The 19,770-nt window shown below is 36.5% G+C and overlaps 6 protein-coding genes across 7 annotated transcripts; 4 read left to right on the top strand and 2 right to left on the bottom strand.

Moving 5' to 3' along the window:
- The first annotated feature begins 137 nt into the window (after positions 1-137).
- LOC115240595 (39S ribosomal protein S18a, mitochondrial) lies at positions 138-1,133 on the top strand. The gene is made up of 4 exons (XM_029815833.1): positions 138-300; positions 417-550; positions 623-746; positions 824-1,133. The coding sequence occupies exons 1-4, from the start codon at positions 186-188 to the stop codon at positions 940-942; spliced, it is 492 nt and encodes a 163-aa protein (XP_029671693.1). The 5' UTR covers positions 138-185; the 3' UTR covers positions 943-1,133.
- A 93-nt stretch (positions 1,134-1,226) lies between these two features.
- Positions 1,227-3,133, top strand: LOC115240588 (oxygen-dependent coproporphyrinogen-III oxidase-like). The gene is made up of 2 exons (XM_029815820.1): positions 1,227-1,416; positions 1,588-3,133. Exon 2 carries the CDS (start codon positions 1,616-1,618, stop codon positions 2,804-2,806), a length of 1,191 nt encoding a protein of 396 aa, XP_029671680.1. The 5' UTR covers positions 1,227-1,416; positions 1,588-1,615; the 3' UTR covers positions 2,807-3,133.
- Positions 3,124-5,458, bottom strand: LOC115240632. Its single transcript, XM_029815899.1, has 2 exons — positions 5,414-5,458; positions 3,124-5,317 (listed from the first exon to the last, which is right to left on the bottom strand). Exons 1-2 carry the CDS (start codon positions 5,456-5,458, stop codon positions 4,229-4,231), a joined length of 1,134 nt encoding a protein of 377 aa, XP_029671759.1. The 3' UTR covers positions 3,124-4,228.
- LOC115240589 (oxygen-dependent coproporphyrinogen-III oxidase-like) lies at positions 5,404-7,310 on the top strand. The gene is made up of 2 exons (XM_029815821.1): positions 5,404-5,591; positions 5,763-7,310. Exon 2 carries the CDS (start codon positions 5,791-5,793, stop codon positions 6,979-6,981), a length of 1,191 nt encoding a protein of 396 aa, XP_029671681.1. The 5' UTR covers positions 5,404-5,591; positions 5,763-5,790; the 3' UTR covers positions 6,982-7,310.
- Positions 7,299-14,662, bottom strand: LOC115240584 (adhesion G protein-coupled receptor A3). Of its 2 annotated transcripts, none has more exons than XM_029815812.1 (13): positions 14,533-14,662; positions 14,019-14,231; positions 13,787-13,930; positions 13,646-13,717; positions 13,483-13,554; positions 13,258-13,329; positions 13,098-13,181; positions 12,694-13,023; positions 12,483-12,619; positions 11,575-12,420; positions 11,247-11,493; positions 10,869-11,162; positions 7,299-10,735 (listed from the first exon to the last, which is right to left on the bottom strand). In XM_029815812.1, exons 2-13 carry the CDS (start codon positions 14,204-14,206, stop codon positions 8,404-8,406), a joined length of 4,818 nt encoding a protein of 1,605 aa, XP_029671672.1. In that variant the 5' UTR covers positions 14,207-14,231; positions 14,533-14,662; the 3' UTR covers positions 7,299-8,403. The 2 variants fall into 2 exon arrangements, with proteins under 2 accessions (XP_029671672.1, XP_029671673.1); XM_029815813.1 differs by having other exon boundaries at positions 14,019-14,263.
- A 59-nt stretch (positions 14,663-14,721) lies between these two features.
- On the top strand, positions 14,722-17,306 carry LOC115240668 (WD40 repeat-containing protein SMU1). The gene is made up of 8 exons (XM_029815957.1): positions 14,722-14,858; positions 14,949-15,015; positions 15,084-15,227; positions 15,438-15,552; positions 15,660-16,302; positions 16,380-16,481; positions 16,567-16,903; positions 16,977-17,306. The coding sequence occupies exons 1-8, from the start codon at positions 14,833-14,835 to the stop codon at positions 17,073-17,075; spliced, it is 1,533 nt and encodes a 510-aa protein (XP_029671817.1). The 5' UTR covers positions 14,722-14,832; the 3' UTR covers positions 17,076-17,306.
- The last annotated feature ends 2,464 nt before the right edge of the window (positions 17,307-19,770 follow it).

Consider the following 19,770-nt stretch of genomic DNA (forward strand, 5'->3'; position numbering starts at 1 on the left):
AAGATGGGAGGTCGATCGACCCCGACCTGCCACGATCGGACTCGAAACGAGACCCTCGGAACCGAGTGAAATCGAACCAAGCCGAGTCGAGCCGAACGCGATGCGTTCGTTCTTGACAAGCAGCGCCACGTTGACAGATGACGAACTACCAATCCCGGTAATATTCTTGTCGGCATTGTCGGTGTATGTGTGTAAAAATGGCGACTCTATATCGATATATAAGACAATTTGGAAAAAGTTTAATGATATCCGAACCTAATCGAAATATATCACTGTCTGCAACGGCACGTTTAAGAGAAAGTGAGTTTGTTACACACCACTTGTCAAATAGGGAATGCAACTTGAAATGATCCTAACCTATATTCCAATATATCGATCTGCTATAAGTTTAGTCATATTTTAATGTTTTAACGCAGTAATCGAGAAGAAAGAAGATAATGTTTTAACCATCCAAGGTCATTACGTACCTCACAAGAAGGAACACCTACAATTGAAATTGAAATCCAATGCGTGTCCCCTTTGTGCCACAAAACTTGACGTTAAGCACACGGTGAGTTCTCTCTAGGGTGAAATATTTTGTTCTATTTTCTCAATGCTAATTTAAAGTTATTATCTTTTACAGGATGTTCTTATACTAAGTCAATTCCTGCGATCAGATGGCTGTATACTACCACGTAGAATAACAGGTTTATGCGATGTGCAACAAAAAAGGATTTCTGTTCTGGTAGCTATGGCTCAGAAAGCAGGTTTGCAAGTGTTACTTTAAATATATCATATATTGCTTTATTTAAAAAATGATAATTATCTTGCTTTGTTCTTTTAGGCTTAATGCCAAACTTAGCCCCCAAATGGAGCCGAAAGAATCCTAAACGTAGACGAGACTGGAAAAAATTTAATACATATTTCGATGAAGACACTATCCGATATAAATATTGGAAATAATAAATATATAAAGCACAAAATTGTATAAATAACTTTTCTAGTTTAATTATTATGTGGATGAAACAATATTTTCGAATTCAGAAAAATAAGAATATTGCTATGAAGTAGATGCTGCTACCCGTTAAGAGATATAATGTTACTGAATTTTTTTGAAGTTATTGTGTGTGAATTAAATTGATTGATCCTCAAAATCTAATTCTCTCAAAATTTTTTTGCAAAATGTTATTTAAAAAAAAAAAAATTTTACAGGTTGCGCGCCACGAAAGATATGTGAAATTTCTCAGTCATGTACCCACTGCTTTACCGAGTGAGCTTTTAACCTCGTAAAACTGACTGAGCATTTTAAATTTCAGTATTATCTTTTTGAAATATGTGCAGATTTTTAATATAGAATCAACAAAATTAATTTTATTCTTAATAATATTAGATAAGTATTAAATATACAAGTAGTAGGAATTATTTAAAACACAAAAGGTATGCATTGTTTTTTATCTTTGCCTTTTACGATTTTCTAATCATGAATGTTAATCGTTAATCTAATCTAATGATCTGGTATTTAATCGGGAAACTGTTTTGAATTATATATTTGTGAGAATATCTTGTGTGAAATCCCGCAAAAAAATAAAGTTTCAAATTTTGTTACAGATTGGTATATAGATAATTATAAAAAATCATGGCTACAAATATCATTTTAAGGAACTGGAGGAACCTACATTCCGTCAGTATTAACTGTTATACATGGAACAGATCAAAGCACCTCAAACATATTGGGACAGGAATCTTAACAGGGCTTGCTGTATACAGTGTATCTAACGTCACTACAGTTCTGGCAGCGCAAAATAATCTGCACAATTATGTTAAAACCTTTATGGCAGAGCCTATCACTGCTGTTAAAGAATTGCAGAATAATCAGGATAAGATGAGAACGAAAATGGAACTGTTGGTGATGAAAACGCAGGCAGATTTTTGCAGAGCTCTCGAATCGTTAGAGAACGATGGATCCTCCTTCAAAGTGGATCGCTGGTCCCGAAAAGAGGGTGGTGGTGGTATCACTTGCGTGCTGCAAGATGGACAAGTATTTGAAAAAGCGGGTGTTAATGTTTCCGTGGTGACTGGCATATTGCCACCGAATGCAATCCAGCAGATGAGAGCACGTGGCAAAAAGATGGAAGATTCGGTGCCGTTTTTCGCCGCAGGCGTGAGTGCTGTAATTCACCCGCGCAATCCCATGATTCCTACGATCCATTTCAATTATCGTTACTTTGAGATAGAGAACCCGGACGGTACTACTCAATGGTGGTTCGGAGGCGGTACGGATCTTACTCCGTACTACCTAGACGAGAAGGACGTCAAACACTTTCACGGAACGTTGAAAGCCGCGTGCGACAAGCACGATCCTGCCTACTATGCCAAGTTCAAAAAGTGGTGCGATGATTACTTTTACATCGTACACCGTGAGGAACGGCGCGGCGTAGGTGGAATATTTTTCGACGACCTCGATAGCCCAGGTCAGAACGAGGCATTTCAATTCGTGACTTCGTGCGCCGAGGCAATTATTCCGTCGTATATTCCCTTGGTGAAGAAACACAGGAACGACGGCTACGGATATCAGGAGAGACAATGGCAATTATTACGACGAGGTAGATACGTCGAGTTCAATTTAATTTACGACCGAGGCACCAAGTTTGGCCTATATACACCTGGCGCGCGATACGAAAGCATACTCATGTCCCTGCCCTTGAATGCCAAATGGGAGTACATGCACAAGACCGAAGTCGGCTCAAAGGAGTCGCAACTTTTGGAGGTACTGAGAAATCCGAAAGATTGGTTGGGTGGAACAAAGTCGGACGGAGTAGGCGAATAGGTTGAACATACGTAATTTCAAAATCAATCAATGATCAATGATCTTTAATTGGGAACAATTATGAGAAAGTGCAAGGTAATATTATAAATATATATAGATTATTATTTTAGTACATGATCGAGATCCAAAAACAACAGAAGTGTATCAGTTTTGAGAGTTGAGAATTTATAGATATACGAATTTACATTATATACCTCATGTTCGAAATTTGAACATTAACATATTCAATATCAGTTATGTGGATATGGTGCTTCCTTGAAATGTCAGATGTTGTAGAAATATATTGTAAATAACCATGTATAAAATAAACACAGAGATTTTGTACAATATACATGTATAATTAGAATAACTGGTCTTGTACAATCATACATATATTCAAATTTATAATTTGTTAAGAAATTAATATATATAAAAGTCAAAATATATATAATAATATTACAAAGAAATATATAAAATCTCTCGAGCTACTCTTTAACTTACATATGAACTACACTTTAAACGAACTACTTCATCCTAGAGACTTAATCAAATACTATTTACAATATAGTACCTGGCATCATAGCCAAGAAAAGTTTTTCATATAATTACGATATACATATATTGTGGAAGTCGATGTGGTAATCATATTCATCTCTCTCATAATTTTAATTTCCTTAATATTCAGTCTTCGATTTACAGATATTGTTTTCCTATATATCTTTCTCAGTTTATATTAGGCAGTTATACAAAGCAAGTATTATCTCTCTTTTTCTACTATTGTATTAACTTTAGATATCATAAAAAATACAAACATACATAAAAAATTAGAAAAAATAATTGTAATACTGTAAAATATTGCTCAAGTATGACAATTATTGAAAGATGAGATTATTAATAAGATCGAAAGAAAATGTTTCACAGCCAAAATAATTTTATACTCATGTTTTCATGTGATAGATTTAAGAGTATATATTCTGGATATATGGCGAATAATATTGTAAAAATTGAGCGTTTAAACACTTAGTGTTTTGTTCTTTTTTTATCCAAATCTTTTAAATCAAATTTCTTTAACAGACTGAAATCCCTTTAAATACAGTTGTGGTTAATATGTAATGTTTACATTGAGTTAAAATGAACCATCAAGCTTGTGTGGCTAAAGATATTCCATATATAAGTATATTTCATGTATGTATATGAATATTTAATTTTTATTATATACAAATTTTTTAAATAATCGTATTTTTAAATATACGATATAAATAATAAAAATACACAAGTTTTAATATATGAGACGTATTGAACACAGTTTAGTAAAAATCAATTTCATATACATATATATAATACAAATGAATACACGAAATGCCAGATATTACACAATCTATATGAAGTTACGTAAAAAAATAAACACGTCGTTATAGTAGGCGAGTGAAATTATTATATATATTAAACGCTCGTTTCTTTTTTAACAGGTAAATGGCTTACCTGTTCATGCAAATAGATCTCATTAGTCTCGAACTGCTGTATATCACACGATTTTGTAGGCTCCAAACACGTGCTCGTTTCACCGATTAAACTGAAATTATTAGTATCATGCGAGCTGGACTTACTAATTGACGGAATATCAGCAAGAGAACCAAAATTTTTCTCCTGTAAAAGATCCTTGGATTCTGGTACGTTAAACACGTTATTATCTACTACGTCTAACGATTGCGATTCCTCGCGGAGATTGTTTTCCTCTAAACTTTTGTCGGAGATACAATAAATATTCGCTAAAGAACAGGCATAGGGAGTTTCCACACGCGGCGTTAATGTACACGGATTATCACTAGTCAAGCTGTTTATCTCAAAGAGCGAACGTTCCGAACGATCGAACGATCGTCGGAATTCGGAAGCATCTTGTCCGCACAGATTTGAACTGGTTGTATTCTGTACATCTGTAAGCGATGGCTTCGAGTATTGGTAGTGCTGCTTCAGCGACATGATGTCATTTAATGAGTTACAGTAGCTGTTTGTCAACGGTTTCTCGTGCGCCAACGGTAGGCAGTACATACTATTGGAAAGATACAACCGTCCCGCTGTGTCTCCTCGGAGGAACAAGCGTTCCTCCGCGACGTCTTCGATCTCATTCACATCGCTGGAACATCTCTTTGAGAAACACTCCTCCGCGCTTTCGCAGATCTCTGGCAGATTGTGATCGCTCCGTTCACTGGTCATCTGTGTGACAGTATCCATTTCGGAACTGTACTCCAAGCTACATTGCTGAGAGACATTCCGTAAATGCCATTCCTCATCTGTTTTGGAAACATCCGCGTCCGAGTCCGCATGTGTTGTTCTCTTTGGTTGTAATGTTTCAATCGTAACGGAATTGTCTTGCCGCGCACTGCTGTTGTTAATCTTCTTGACGCTACGCAATAGATTCTCCTGGCCGATAACGAAACGTATCGGGATGTTTCTTTCCTCAGAGATGCTACCACCACTATCCGATAGTATATTCACATTTTTTATATCGTTTATGGGATTCAGTTCGATTCTCTCAAAATTTTTTTGCAAAATGTTATTTAAAAAAAAAAAAATTTTACAGGTTGCGCGCCACGAAAGATATGTGAAATTTCTCAGTCATGTACCCACTGCTTTACCGAGTGAGCTTTTAACCTCGTAAAACTGACTGAGCATTTTAAATTTCAGTATTATCTTTTTGAAATATGTGCAGATTTTTAATATAGAATCAACAAAATTAATTTTATTCTTAATAATATTAGATAAGTATTAAATATACAAGTAGTAGGAATTATTTAAAACACAAAAGGTATGCATTGTTTTTTATCTTTGCCTTTTACGATTTTCTAATCATGAATGTTAATCGTTAATCTAATCTAATGATCTGGTATTTAATCGGGAAACTGTTTTGAATTATATATTTGTGAGAATATCTTGTGTGAAATCCCGCAAAAAAATAAAGTTTCAAATTTTGTTACAGATTGGTATATAGATAATTATAAAAAATCATGGCTACAAATATCATTTTAAGGAACTGGAGGAACCTACATTCCGTCAGTATTAACTGTTATACATGGAACAGATCAAAGCACCTCAAACATATTGGGACAGGAATCTTAACAGGGCTTGCTGTATACAGTGTATCTAACGTCACTACAGTTCTGGCAGCGCAAAATAATCTGCACAATTATGTTAAAACCTTTATGGCAGAGCCTATCACTGCTGTTAAAGAATTGCAGAATAATCAGGATAAGATGAGAACGAAAATGGAACTGTTGGTGATGAAAACGCAGGCAGATTTTTGCAGAGCTCTCGAATCGTTAGAGAACGATGGATCCTCCTTCAAAGTGGATCGCTGGTCCCGAAAAGAGGGTGGTGGTGGTATCACTTGCGTGCTGCAAGATGGACAAGTATTTGAAAAAGCGGGTGTTAATGTTTCCGTGGTGACTGGCATATTGCCACCGAATGCAATCCAGCAGATGAGAGCACGTGGCAAAAAGATGGAAGATTCGGTGCCGTTTTTCGCCGCAGGCGTGAGTGCTGTAATTCACCCGCGCAATCCCATGATTCCTACGATCCATTTCAATTATCGTTACTTTGAGATAGAGAACCCGGACGGTACTACTCAATGGTGGTTCGGAGGCGGTACGGATCTTACTCCGTACTACCTAGACGAGAAGGACGTCAAACACTTTCACGGAACGTTGAAAGCCGCGTGCGACAAGCACGATCCTGCCTACTATGCCAAGTTCAAAAAGTGGTGCGATGATTACTTTTACATCGTACACCGTGAGGAACGGCGCGGCGTAGGTGGAATATTTTTCGACGACCTCGATAGCCCAGGTCAGAACGAGGCATTTCAATTCGTGACTTCGTGCGCCGAGGCAATTATTCCGTCGTATATTCCCTTGGTGAAGAAACACAGGAACGACGGCTACGGATATCAGGAGAGACAATGGCAATTATTACGACGAGGTAGATACGTCGAGTTCAATTTAATTTACGACCGAGGCACCAAGTTTGGCCTATATACACCTGGCGCGCGATACGAAAGCATACTCATGTCCCTGCCCTTGAATGCCAAATGGGAGTACATGCACAAGACCGAAGTCGGCTCAAAGGAGTCGCAACTTTTGGAGGTACTGAGAAATCCGAAAGATTGGTTGGGTGGAACAAAGTCGGACGGAGTAGGCGAATAGGTTGAACATACGTAATTTCAAAATCAATCAATGATCAATGATCTTTAATTGGGAACAATTATGAGAAAGTGCAAGGTAATATTATAAATATATATAGATTATTATTTTAGTACATGATCGAGATCCAAAAACAACAGAAGTGTATCAGTTTTGAGAGTTGAGAATTTATAGATATACGAATTTACATTATATACCTCATGTTCGAAATTTGAACATTAACATATTCAATATCAGTTATGTGGATATGGTGCTTCCTTGAAATGTCAGATGTTGTAGAAATATATTGTAAATAACCATGTATAAAATAAACACAGAGATTTTGTACAATATACATGTATAATTAGAATAACTGGTCTTGTACAATCATACATATATTCAAATTTATAATTTGTTAAGAAATTAATATATATAAAAGTCAAAATATATATAATAATATTACAAAGAAATATATAAAATCTCTCGAGCTACTCTTTAACTTACATATGAACTACACTTTAAACGAACTACTTCATCCTAGAGACTTAATCAAATACTATTTACAATATAGTACCTGGCATCATAGCCAAGAAAAGTTTTTCATATAATTACGATATACATATATTGTGGAAGTCGATGTGGTAATCATATTCATCTCTCTCATAATTTTAATTTCCTTAATATTCAGTCTTCGATTTACAGATATTGTTTTCCTATATATCTTTCTCAGTTTATATTAGGCAGTTATACAAAGCAAGTATTATCTCTCTTTTTCTACTATTGTATTAACTTTAGATATCATAAAAAATACAAACATACATAAAAAATTAGAAAAAATAATTGTAATACTGTAAAATATTGCTCAAGTATGACAATTATTGAAAGATGAGATTATTAATAAGATCGAAAGAAAATGTTTCACAGCCAAAATAATTTTATACTCATGTTTTCATGTGATAGATTTAAGAGTATATATTCTGGATATATGGCGAATAATATTGTAAAAATTGAGCGTTTAAACACTTAGTGTTTTGTTCTTTTTTTATCCAAATCTTTTAAATCAAATTTCTTTAACAGACTGAAATCCCTTTAAATACAGTTGTGGTTAATATGTAATGTTTACATTGAGTTAAAATGAACCATCAAGCTTGTGTGGCTAAAGATATTCCATATATAAGTATATTTCATGTATGTATATGAATATTTAATTTTTATTATATACAAATTTTTTAAATAATCGTATTTTTAAATATACGATATAAATAATAAAAATACACAAGTTTTAATATATGAGACGTATTGAACACAGTTTAGTAAAAATCAATTTCATATACATATATATAATACAAATGAATACACGAAATGCCAGATATTACACAATCTATATGAAGTTACGTAAAAAAATAAACACGTCGTTATAGTAGGCGAGTGAAATTATTATATATATTAAACGCTCGTTTCTTTTTTAACAGGTAAATGGCTTACCTGTTCATGCAAATAGATCTCATTAGTCTCGAACTGCTGTATATCACACGATTTTGTAGGCTCCAAACACGTGCTCGTTTCACCGATTAAACTGAAATTATTAGTATCATGCGAGCTGGACTTACTAATTGACGGAATATCAGCAAGAGAACCAAAATTTTTCTCCTGTAAAAGATCCTTGGATTCTGGTACGTTAAACACGTTATTATCTACTACGTCTAACGATTGCGATTCCTCGCGGAGATTGTTTTCCTCTAAACTTTTGTCGGAGATACAATAAATATTCGCTAAAGAACAGGCATAGGGAGTTTCCACACGCGGCGTTAATGTACACGGATTATCACTAGTCAAGCTGTTTATCTCAAAGAGCGAACGTTCCGAACGATCGAACGATCGTCGGAATTCGGAAGCATCTTGTCCGCACAGATTTGAACTGGTTGTATTCTGTACATCTGTAAGCGATGGCTTCGAGTATTGGTAGTGCTGCTTCAGCGACATGATGTCATTTAATGAGTTACAGTAGCTGTTTGTCAACGGTTTCTCGTGCGCCAACGGTAGGCAGTACATACTATTGGAAAGATACAACCGTCCCGCTGTGTCTCCTCGGAGGAACAAGCGTTCCTCCGCGACGTCTTCGATCTCATTCACATCGCTGGAACATCTCTTTGAGAAACACTCCTCCGCGCTTTCGCAGATCTCTGGCAGATTGTGATCGCTCCGTTCACTGGTCATCTGTGTGACAGTATCCATTTCGGAACTGTACTCCAAGCTACATTGCTGAGAGACATTCCGTAAATGCCATTCCTCATCTGTTTTGGAAACATCCGCGTCCGAGTCCGCATGTGTTGTTCTCTTTGGTTGTAATGTTTCAATCGTAACGGAATTGTCTTGCCGCGCACTGCTGTTGTTAATCTTCTTGACGCTACGCAATAGATTCTCCTGGCCGATAACGAAACGTATCGGGATGTTTCTTTCCTCAGAGATGCTACCACCACTATCCGATAGTATATTCACATTTTTTATATCGTTTATGGGATTCAGTTCGACGTGTATATTGGTGTTGTTCACTTTGGCACTGCTGCTCAAAATACTGCGTTCCAGGCTATTGTTGATCTTCGCTGCAGGCCGAGGTACAGAAATGCAACTGCCACCATCGCTGGTTGCCCCGCCATCGCCCTGCTTTCTCGGACCAAGATTATTCTTCTTTGCGGTGTGTCTACGTTGTTTTTTGAAAAATTTTCTGGCGACCCCGCTCTGATGAGGATTGTAGAACATTTCGACGCAGGCCGATGTTGGCTCGGTGTACGTGGTAACGGAATTGTTGGAGCGATACTGTTGACGATGCAATACTATCAGATTTGCTGCTTTTGCGCTGACAGGAACAGTGGGAACGTTGTCTCGACTGGCGGCCACAAAGTCCGCGAGCTTTGAACAGTTGTAGATCTGTTGCGACTGATTGGTGTTTCTCGACGAGGCAACGGAATTCGTGTCGGATATCGCTTGAGTAGCCTGTGTGTTTGACAATGGCGGGACGAAGTTCTGCACCAAAGGTTGTGTAGGAATCGCGGCATTAGCATCGCACACACTTCTGGTACGACAGCAACGATTCTTTCGCTTTTCCAGCCAGCAGCGCATCTTCAACCATTGGCTGCGAACGTCGTTGCGAGCGATTCCATAGAAAAACAATACGAACATACCGAGCGAGCTCGCAGTGATGGCGTATGTCACGGCGAATATGGTCTCCTCGAATGGCATGGAATTCAATGGCTTGATTGTTACTGCGGCCGCGGCAGCCCAAGATATCAGGTATAACACTAGCATTATGATTTGACCTTTCCACTGCGTAAATTGTGAGTGTTCCGGATCCTCGATGTCGGAGGAAACCGTCTGCGCGCTGCGCACACTGTTCCTATCCCCGGAGGGATTCGGGTTCGGTTCTAGCAACTCCAAATCCATATTCTCCGTTGCCTGAGTGCCTTCGGATAATTGCGCGTTCACATCGACATTCTGAATCGCACGTCTGATGAGCAAGAGAAAGATCAGCAGATACGCGATTAAGATTCCAGATGGTATGAAAAGCGCAGCGAGCGCCGGTCCGGATGTAAGGAAGCAACGAGAGTAGCCGGCGTATTCGCGTAGATTGATCGCGCCGGATATTCCGCAGATTATTAAAGCTATACCCCATCCGACCAGGTAAAGCCCTAACAAAGGCTTGGGTATAGGTTGATCTGGATCCACATCATCGTCGGGTATCACATCGAGGCCTGATTTCGCCAGTTTTTTGTACATATTGCTAAAACAATATGAAATCTCGTGGTTCATGTTTTATCTTATTTAAAATTTATTTTTTTCTTACTCTCTTCTCTTTTATTTTTCTCATTTTCATGAAATATAGTTTCTTTGTTAAATGCATAATATACACTTACCTGGCAGATACCGCCATCCATAACAAACAACACAGAGACAAATAGTGTAAAGTAAGGCCAACACCCTGACAAATCTCAATATGTTCTGTTTGTTGAATGCCGATACTATATAGAAATGATAGTAGTGCCATGGCGAACCAGGTATTGATAACAGAGTGTTTCGCTTTCTTAGGCATTGTGATAGATGTGTACGAAATAATGTATGTAACGGACATGATCATCAAGCAAGTTATCGTCACGAAACTTCCTATGTATATCGCCGGATGCGAATATCTGAATTTCGCTCCGTGTATACTGTAAAAATAGTATGTAGTAATAGCAAAATGACGATAGAGAAGGAAACTTGAACAGGATATCTCTAGAAAAAAAGCTTTGTACCTATTTCCGTCTATATCAAGATGTGAAACTTCCTGCAAAAGTCCGTAATAACCCAATCTGTCGCAATGAAAGACTATCAAGTTATTCACTAGGTTTATTAAACGGCATCCATCGCTGGTCCAAGCTCCCGTATTATTCAACATTTCATCCCATACTACTGGTCTCGGTCTTTTCCCGTTGTAATGATATAACGGTGCTTTCAACATGATGTAAACCGGTTCGGAGAGATTTCGTATTGATGCACCAACTGCGAAACATTTTTACGTAAAGAAATTTATATATATGTAAGTCATGTAAATCATTCCACATAGTATGGTTTTTGACTCACTTAGTTTACTGCCGACAATACATGTTGATATGTCCATGCTATCGTTTGAAATCGTCTTGGGAAATAATCTGCTATCGCTATACATGGATATCATGAGCTGTTGAGCTATCGCACTATCCTGCGAGCGTTGCAGCAAGGAGGCGGGCAATTGAATAGAAGCTTCTACTGTCTTATCTTTTGTATTAATCGGCGTCGTTCTGTTAATTGTTGTACAGTGCAAAAATCTCGCGTCTGAATCGATATTCATAGCAATACTTGTGTACCACGTGCATGTTAATCCGCCAAAACTGTCGCGCTTAACCCGAAACTCTTCGAGAGCCATATATTTTGTGTGAGATTGTATGGACGGTGTAAATTCTGTTATACGTTCAATTGCTTTGATCAGTCTCGTACAAGCTTTGAAACCTATTTCCGCTCTTTTCAGCATCTCTTTCGACAATTTCATCATCGAACCGACAATGTCGATCAGCATGAGTCCAAGTTCCTTCTCGTCTATCAGGAAGCTCAAGTAATTCTCTATGGTTCGTACTATGAAATGGATTTCAACCGGATCTGTTAACTTTACCGAGCCATTTCCCGTATAATTTTTGAATCTCTTTACAGTTTCCAGCAGAGTACTCCTCGCCAATGATAGATTTACTCTTGAAAATTGTTCCAAGATTTTCGTTGTGTGAGATACATATGGGCATGATTCCGTATTTAAGTGTTCCCATTGACCACTCACGTTACAGTGATAAGAAGCTGTTAAAGGTGCTTGCAACAAACGACTTCCTTCGCATGGCAGTTCCGCTTTCCACCCGACAATCGTTTTCGGCCACGTATAAACGCCTTTATTGTTTCTTGTTACTGAAAAAACAATATTTACGGTATTTTTAGTAGTTCTTTTATGCTACAAAACAATTCGTTACCTGCTAGAGGACAATAACGCGTATGCTCGGATATCACAATTACGCTGACTGCCTTGGATTTGTTGCCGTTTACAGAAACCAATAAGCAATTCCATTGTCCATTGTGTTCCTCTTTAACTGGAACTATACTAAGGGCACTGAGAAAATACAAAAGATGTTGATATTATTCAATATATAATACTTTAAGATAATCTGAGAAACTCTGTATTACCTATCCACGATGCCGCTATCTGAAAGATACCTATTGTCAATCTTAATGTTAGGTAAACTCTTTCGCGGATCCTTATAAGCACTCAGATCCACAATCTCTGCGGAAGCATTAGGATACCATAACCAATTCAATCTAGCACTTTGGTCTACTGTAATGCTGGGCGCTCTGCATTTTAAGGTAATCGAATCTCCAGCGAAAACAACTTGATTTTGCATCGGTCGAATTTCAATTGCTGGTGATATCCATTGACATTGGAGCTCTTCCAAAAATCTTAATTTCTTCACAGGTTGTCCTTTGGCAAGCTTAGGCAATGTGCATTTTGGCGAGGGACTGAAATGTTAAATTGAATATAAAGATTATTAATGTAAGTATATAATGATTGACCCAATATGCAATACTCTTACTTCAATTTAATCGAAGAATTGGAGATCCAATTACTAAACCAATATAGGTCGCAATTACAATTCCAGGGATTATTAGATAGGTCTCTGAAATACAAATTACATTCTAGATTTTATGCAAATTATTGTAATGAATGTAATATATACAAATTGATTTACTAACAGCTGTTTTAATGTCTTAAGTCCATGAAACGTTCCTTCTTTCAAGGTAGTTAAACTATTTCCATTTAATTTCCTAAAATATAGCAATATAAATTTATGGAATACAGCAAAGTGTTTTTCCATACAATAATATGGAATAGTTTTTCATATAATAAAAACGCGCACCCTGAAAAGCCACTATTAAAACTAATATATACTAGCATAAATAAATCGCGCTTTAACTTACAAGCGATCTAAAGCCAGCAAATTATGAAATAAGGATGGCACCAGAGCAGTTATTTTATTCCCAGACAAATCACTAGAGCAATAAAAGCAAAGAATACATAAGATAAAAAGAAATATCTTTATAAAAAACATTTATATATCATTTTTATATGCTGTAGACTTACAGTTTTTTAAGATTTGATAATTTTTTGAATGCGTAACTGTCTATTGTCGATATCTGATTCTGGCTCAAATCTCTGAAAATACACATTTTATGAAATTAAAGAAGATTAAAGCAAACTTACGGACAATAAGTGTATTCTTACAATCTCTCCAAATTTTCTAGGCCATTAAAACAGCCCTCGCCTATAGAATTAATCTTGTTTTTTGATAAATCAAGCCGTCTAAGATTTGTTAAATTTACAAATGCATTTGCTTGAATGATATAAATGGCATTTTTGCTCAAGTCTCTGTAATTGAAAAAAAAAATTCAGTTATTGTCACACCATATTGTTATAAGTTAAAGATACATATGGAAAGTATAAAACAGCATTATACAATTGTATAAGTTCCACGCTGACTGCATTGATATCCACATCATTGACTTCTTGTAAACGATCACCACATTTAAGACGTAACCATTCGGCTTGAGCACCAACTGGCTTGCATGAACAATGTTGTGGACACAGTTGAACCATATTGATCCATGTTTGAAACAATATTATGAACAGAAGAGTGGCTTTCATGATTAGAGGAAAATGGACCTTTGATCTAGAAAATATAAAAATTTGTATTCTGAAGCTCTGAAAATAAATAAAAGTTACAAGTTAAATTGCCATTGAAAATATTCCAATATTATCGTCAAATTGTATTTAACGCGATCAATAATTGCATTGTCCAGATGCTAACATTTTTTAAGAGAACAGTAGTTAAACGAGATTATATGGGAAAAATTAAATCGAATTTCATACACAGATTTTTGTGGAAATATTGTGAGTCGTTAAAGCGGTTTCTTCATAATTGTAAAATTAATGGTACAAGTAAAAAACAAATATATTCTAAAGGTACTCACGGCCCGATTAAAGATCTTGACTCTCACATTATCAAAGAGCAGATTTTAAATAGCCGCATTTTATTTATGCAGTTTATATATTATTGATGCTACGCTAACCAAGAAAGATTGAGGTAAAGAGGAGAATCTGGCACACATACGTCGATCACAACGCTATCTATCAAGGATGACCAATACTTGATCAATATTACTGCGTTGATAGTGTCGACAGTGGCGCATTCAAAAGCTTGGCTCTGTGTATCAAGTTTATACACATACACACAATCAGTATTTGTATTATAAACTGCAAAATATTTCAAAATGTCAATCGAGATTGAATCTGCCGAGTGAGTAAAATTATCTTAATTTATTCTGATTATTGTAAAGTAATATGATGACTGCAACCTGTGCCATACAATAACCTCATTATGTTTCAGTGTGATCAGATTGATACAGCAATATCTTAAGGAAGCAAATCTCGTAAAGACACTGCAAACTTTACAGGTATTTAGACATTTTAATTTATAACTAGATATTTAAATTACTTGCTTTCTAATAAATTTTATACGCAGGAGGAAACAGGTGTATCATTGAATACTGTTGACAGTGTGGATGGATTCGTTGCTGATATAAATAATGGCCATTGGGACACAGTTTTGAAAGCTATACAGTCATTAAAGTTACCTGATAAGAAACTTATAGACTTATATGAACAGGTATTAGATTATATGAATTTGTATAAAAGTAAAATGGATATTACCTGCGCACGAAAAGTGCAATTTTTAACATCCTTTAAAATATTCAATTGTAATATATAAATCTTTTTCTCTAAATTTCTTAAAAATCTCTAATCTATAAAGTATTGTATAAGAAATATAACATTTTATTTTTATGAAATAATATTCACAGATTTGTTTCTCTCTTAGGTTGTTCTAGAATTAATTGAACTACGAGAACTAGGTGCAGCACGTTCCTTATTAAGGCAGACTGATCCCATGATTATGATGAAGCAGCAAGAGCCTGAGAGATACATTCATTTAGGTATATAATATTATATTCATACATACAATATATTGTTAAAAAAAGCAATTCTATTGTAATTACTATAAAATATTACTTTATCATATCATACATACATTCCTTTACAGAAAATCTACTTGCGCGTTCGTATTTTGATCCGCGCGAAGCATATCCCGATGGAAGTACAAAGGAAAAGCGAAGAGCATATATAGCTACTGCTCTTGCTGGTGAAGTATCAGTAGTACCCTCTAGCAGATTGCTCGCTTTGTTGGGACAAGCATTGAAGTGGCAACAACATCAGGGTTTGTTACCTCCTGGTACTACGATAGACTTGTTTCGCGGAAAAGCGGCGGTGCGCGATCAGGAGGACGAAAAATATCCGACACAGTTATCAAAGCAAATCAAATTTGGTCAGAAATCGCATGTGGAGTGCGCGCGTTTCTCGCCCGATGGTCAGTTCTTGGTGACCGGCTCGGTAGACGGTTTTATCGAGGTGTGGAACTTTACAACTGGTAAAATTAGGAAGGACTTGAAGTATCAAGCGCAAGACAATTTTATGATGATGGAGCAAGCAGTGCTGTCAATGGCGTTTAGTCGTGACAGCGAGATGCTGGCGGGCGGTGGTCAGGATGGCAAGGTTAAGGTCTGGAAAGTGCAAAACGGACAGTGTGTAAGAAGATTTGAAAAGGCGCATTCAAAAGGTGTGACTTGCTTGCAATTCAGCAGAGATAACAGTCAAATTTTATCGGCTTCGTTTGACACTACCGTAAGGTAAAGCAAAGAAAGGAATGGTAAATATAGACTTCAACAATAAATATAATATTTACATTTATTCTTTTTTCTTACAGAATACATGGTCTTAAGTCCGGAAAAACTCTTAAGGAGTTTCGTGGTCATGCTTCATTTGTTAATGAAGTTGTTTTTTCTCCAGATGGTCATAATATAATCAGGTATTATTATTGTAAACATTATTCTAAAAAGAAAATATTTATGTCCATTTCTGTGCAAGTGTCAGTATCATTTTTTATCTTATAGTGCATCATCAGATGGAACTGTGAAAATTTGGAGTCTGAAGACTACCGAATGCATAGGAACTTATAAATCGTTAGGAGCTGCTGATCTCACAGTCAACAGCGTACATCCCCTTCCTCGGAATCCAGAGCACTTTGTCGTATGCAATCGTTCTAATACAGTAGTAATTATGAATATGCAAGGACAAATAGTAAGATCGTTTTCGAGCGGTAAACGAGAGGGAGGTGACTTTGTATGTACAGTAGTGAGCCCGCGTGGCGAATTTATCTATTGTGTTGGTGAGGATCTTGTACTGTACTGTTTTTCTACGTCATCAGGAAAACTCGAAAGAACTCTCAATGTGAGTATTTCTCGATGTTTTGATCAGAAAGTACATTTATTTTGCGATTAATGGTATTTGGTTCTTTCTTTAGATACACGAAAAGGATGTGATTGGCCTGGCACATCATCCTCATCAAAATCTGTTATGTTCTTACAGCGAGGATGGCCTGTTGAAATTATGGAAACCATAAAAGAATCTAGAAACTCATCTCTTTTTTACTTGAACATAGGAAGCAAGCAGCATTTACATGTTTTTATATATCATAATACAGCAATCTTGAAAATGGTTATGCTGCAGAATATTTGAGAATGTGTGCGACGTATTAATTCATCTATTCTTTCATCATAACTGTCATCAGCTGTCATGTCAGGTAATCGAAAATACACATATATTGTATATATTTAATTTTAACATTTGAACAGAAATGCAAAAAGAACACTGGCTATTACGATTTCCGCATTTCACACCACGTTTCGGTTCTGTAATAACGAGGAGACAAAACATTCAGGATTTTTCACGGAAAAATCGTCGATATCGCTGATGCATTGAATGTAACACGTTCTCCGCAATAATAGACATCACGCTCGCCATATCTGATCATGCGAACCTAATCGTTACAACGTTGCCGATGTTAGTCGAGGCAGGTAAATAGGATACGGAGTGGGTGGTTGATCGGCTCGTTCGGGACTAACAAGTGCACCTCCCTCTTCGTACCTATCCCGCTATATATCCCTCGTCACGTAGCGCGGGCCCTTGGCCGGCGCGCGCTTGAACGTAATTGGGCCCGAGCAAATAAGCAATCACTATATTTCGGCTCGGCAAATATTATAATAACAGACCGAGGTGGGGTTAACCGGGTTATCGATCGTACGATCGGTGGTCGGCTCAGGCGTCTTAGACAGCGCCAAAACCAGCACCGATCTGCTGCTTCTTTTTGCGCGCGTCTGCTTATGGCCGTTTACCGCGAAAACGACCCTTCGTTAATATCTTTATAAAACCCTACGCGCGAGAGAAAGTTCATATCCGGTCGAGGAACGACGATCATATCGATACACAGGACGTTGATCTAATTAAAGAACGGTTTTATGCGAAGCGAAAATATTTTCTTTACTCATATTATATATAAGATATTCTTTTTTCAACATTTTTGCTACTTTTATCTTACCGCACGTTGTTTCCTAGGTGAATATCTCATCTATATTCAGTTTTTTAAATTTAAAAGTGTTCTTTTGTATAGAAAAGTCCGATATGAAATTATGCTTAAGAAAAATAAGAATCTAGTAATATAATTCTCTAAACTTAATTTACAAATTTTCTTTATTTTCAATATAAAACATTTTTAAATATTTTTTTATTTCTTTTTGTAAAATCTTGATAAAAAGAAATTAATTTCACATATTTAAAAATGAAAACATTCTTGTTTTTTAATGTTTTTTTATTGAGATACAAAGCGATTTTGTTCTTTACTAATAGAACCCACCATTTATATAATGATACAAGTATGCGAGACTGGCAAGATTTTTTCACAAAGCGGAATTAGAAGACCGCGTGAAAATTCACTGTCGGTCCTTTTGGCATATAATTCACATTTTTTGGAAACAAATGGACCGGAAAGCCGTTTCGTTTCCTTTTGATCCTCGCTAATGCGACTTTAATGTCATTGGAAATTTTTCACTTTTTCCAGTTTCCTGTCGTATCCTCGTGTAGTTAGACCAAGTAGTTGACCCAATAATCGGTTAGATTGTTGGTCTCTCACCGCCGATTTTTCTTTGTAGTTATATCCGGCACCGCCATCGGTTGCCTTTGTGTAAGAAAGAGTTTTGATTATTTTATAATATTATTTACAATTTGCTACACGGAATATAATCGATAATTGATAATATAAGTGCAATATAATTCAATTTGACAATATATAACATTAATTGTTTAATTATTAAATTCTGTTTCGATATAGTTTTACGACTATAAAAACTTAATTTATAAGTACAATTTAAATTAATTTTTAGTTGAAGCTGAAAATCAATTAAAGCGACAAAAATTTTTTTTAAATTATATGGATTAAGGTATACATATATATATATAAAATATTTTGTCGCTTTTTATTGTTTTTTTTTTTTATATTTTACATGTCGAATTTGTTATAGATTCACATATTACAAGATTAATTCGATCAAAAAAATTTTGGAAACCAAAAAAGAGAAAGAGATCTGGAAATTGACGGATAATCAATGATTTCGTGCGTGTATGATGACCTATCGCGAGGATGCGTGTTTCGAGCATGTGAGATATGATTAGACGCATTACACGTAGCGCGTCTGCGGGACTGTTTTGTGTCCGAGTAAAACGTTCGGTGTAATCATAAGACGATCGACGGTATTTACCGGTTGTAAAGGATTTTCGAACGAATGGCCGGGGTCGAATTAACTGTATACGCCGCCGTCACACGCAAAACCAGATGCCACTCTTATAAGCGTCACCGGTACCGTAATCGCGCGCGATGCAGTCTCATAATCGTCACTACCGCGAGACGCTTGTGCATCGCTTGATTAAGAATTAATAATAATACGATGATCTCCACTAGAATGTGTGTGTGTGTGTGTGTGTGGAGGAGGAGGGGACAGGGAAATTGTATACCTGGGGAATTAAACGGAACGATTATGTAACAAAATGCACGAATGCGATGGAGGCAGGTGCCCTGTGTAAAGTTTTCTGAAAGGGCTTTAAGGAAGACGGCGAATCCCCATCGCGAGGGAGGAACTACGAGCGGTTGGTCTTTGAGAAGGAAACTCGCTCCACTAATTTCGCTTCTTCCGATGTGATATCGTACAAGAGTGTCGTCAAACCTTATCGGATCCAACTACGAGAGCAACATTCTTTTACCTTTG

This window comes from Formica exsecta, unplaced genomic scaffold (assembly GCF_003651465.1).
Source record: "Formica exsecta isolate Colony F162 unplaced genomic scaffold, ASM365146v1 scaffold443, whole genome shotgun sequence".
NCBI classification, from domain to species: Eukaryota; Metazoa; Arthropoda; class Insecta; order Hymenoptera; family Formicidae; genus Formica; species Formica exsecta.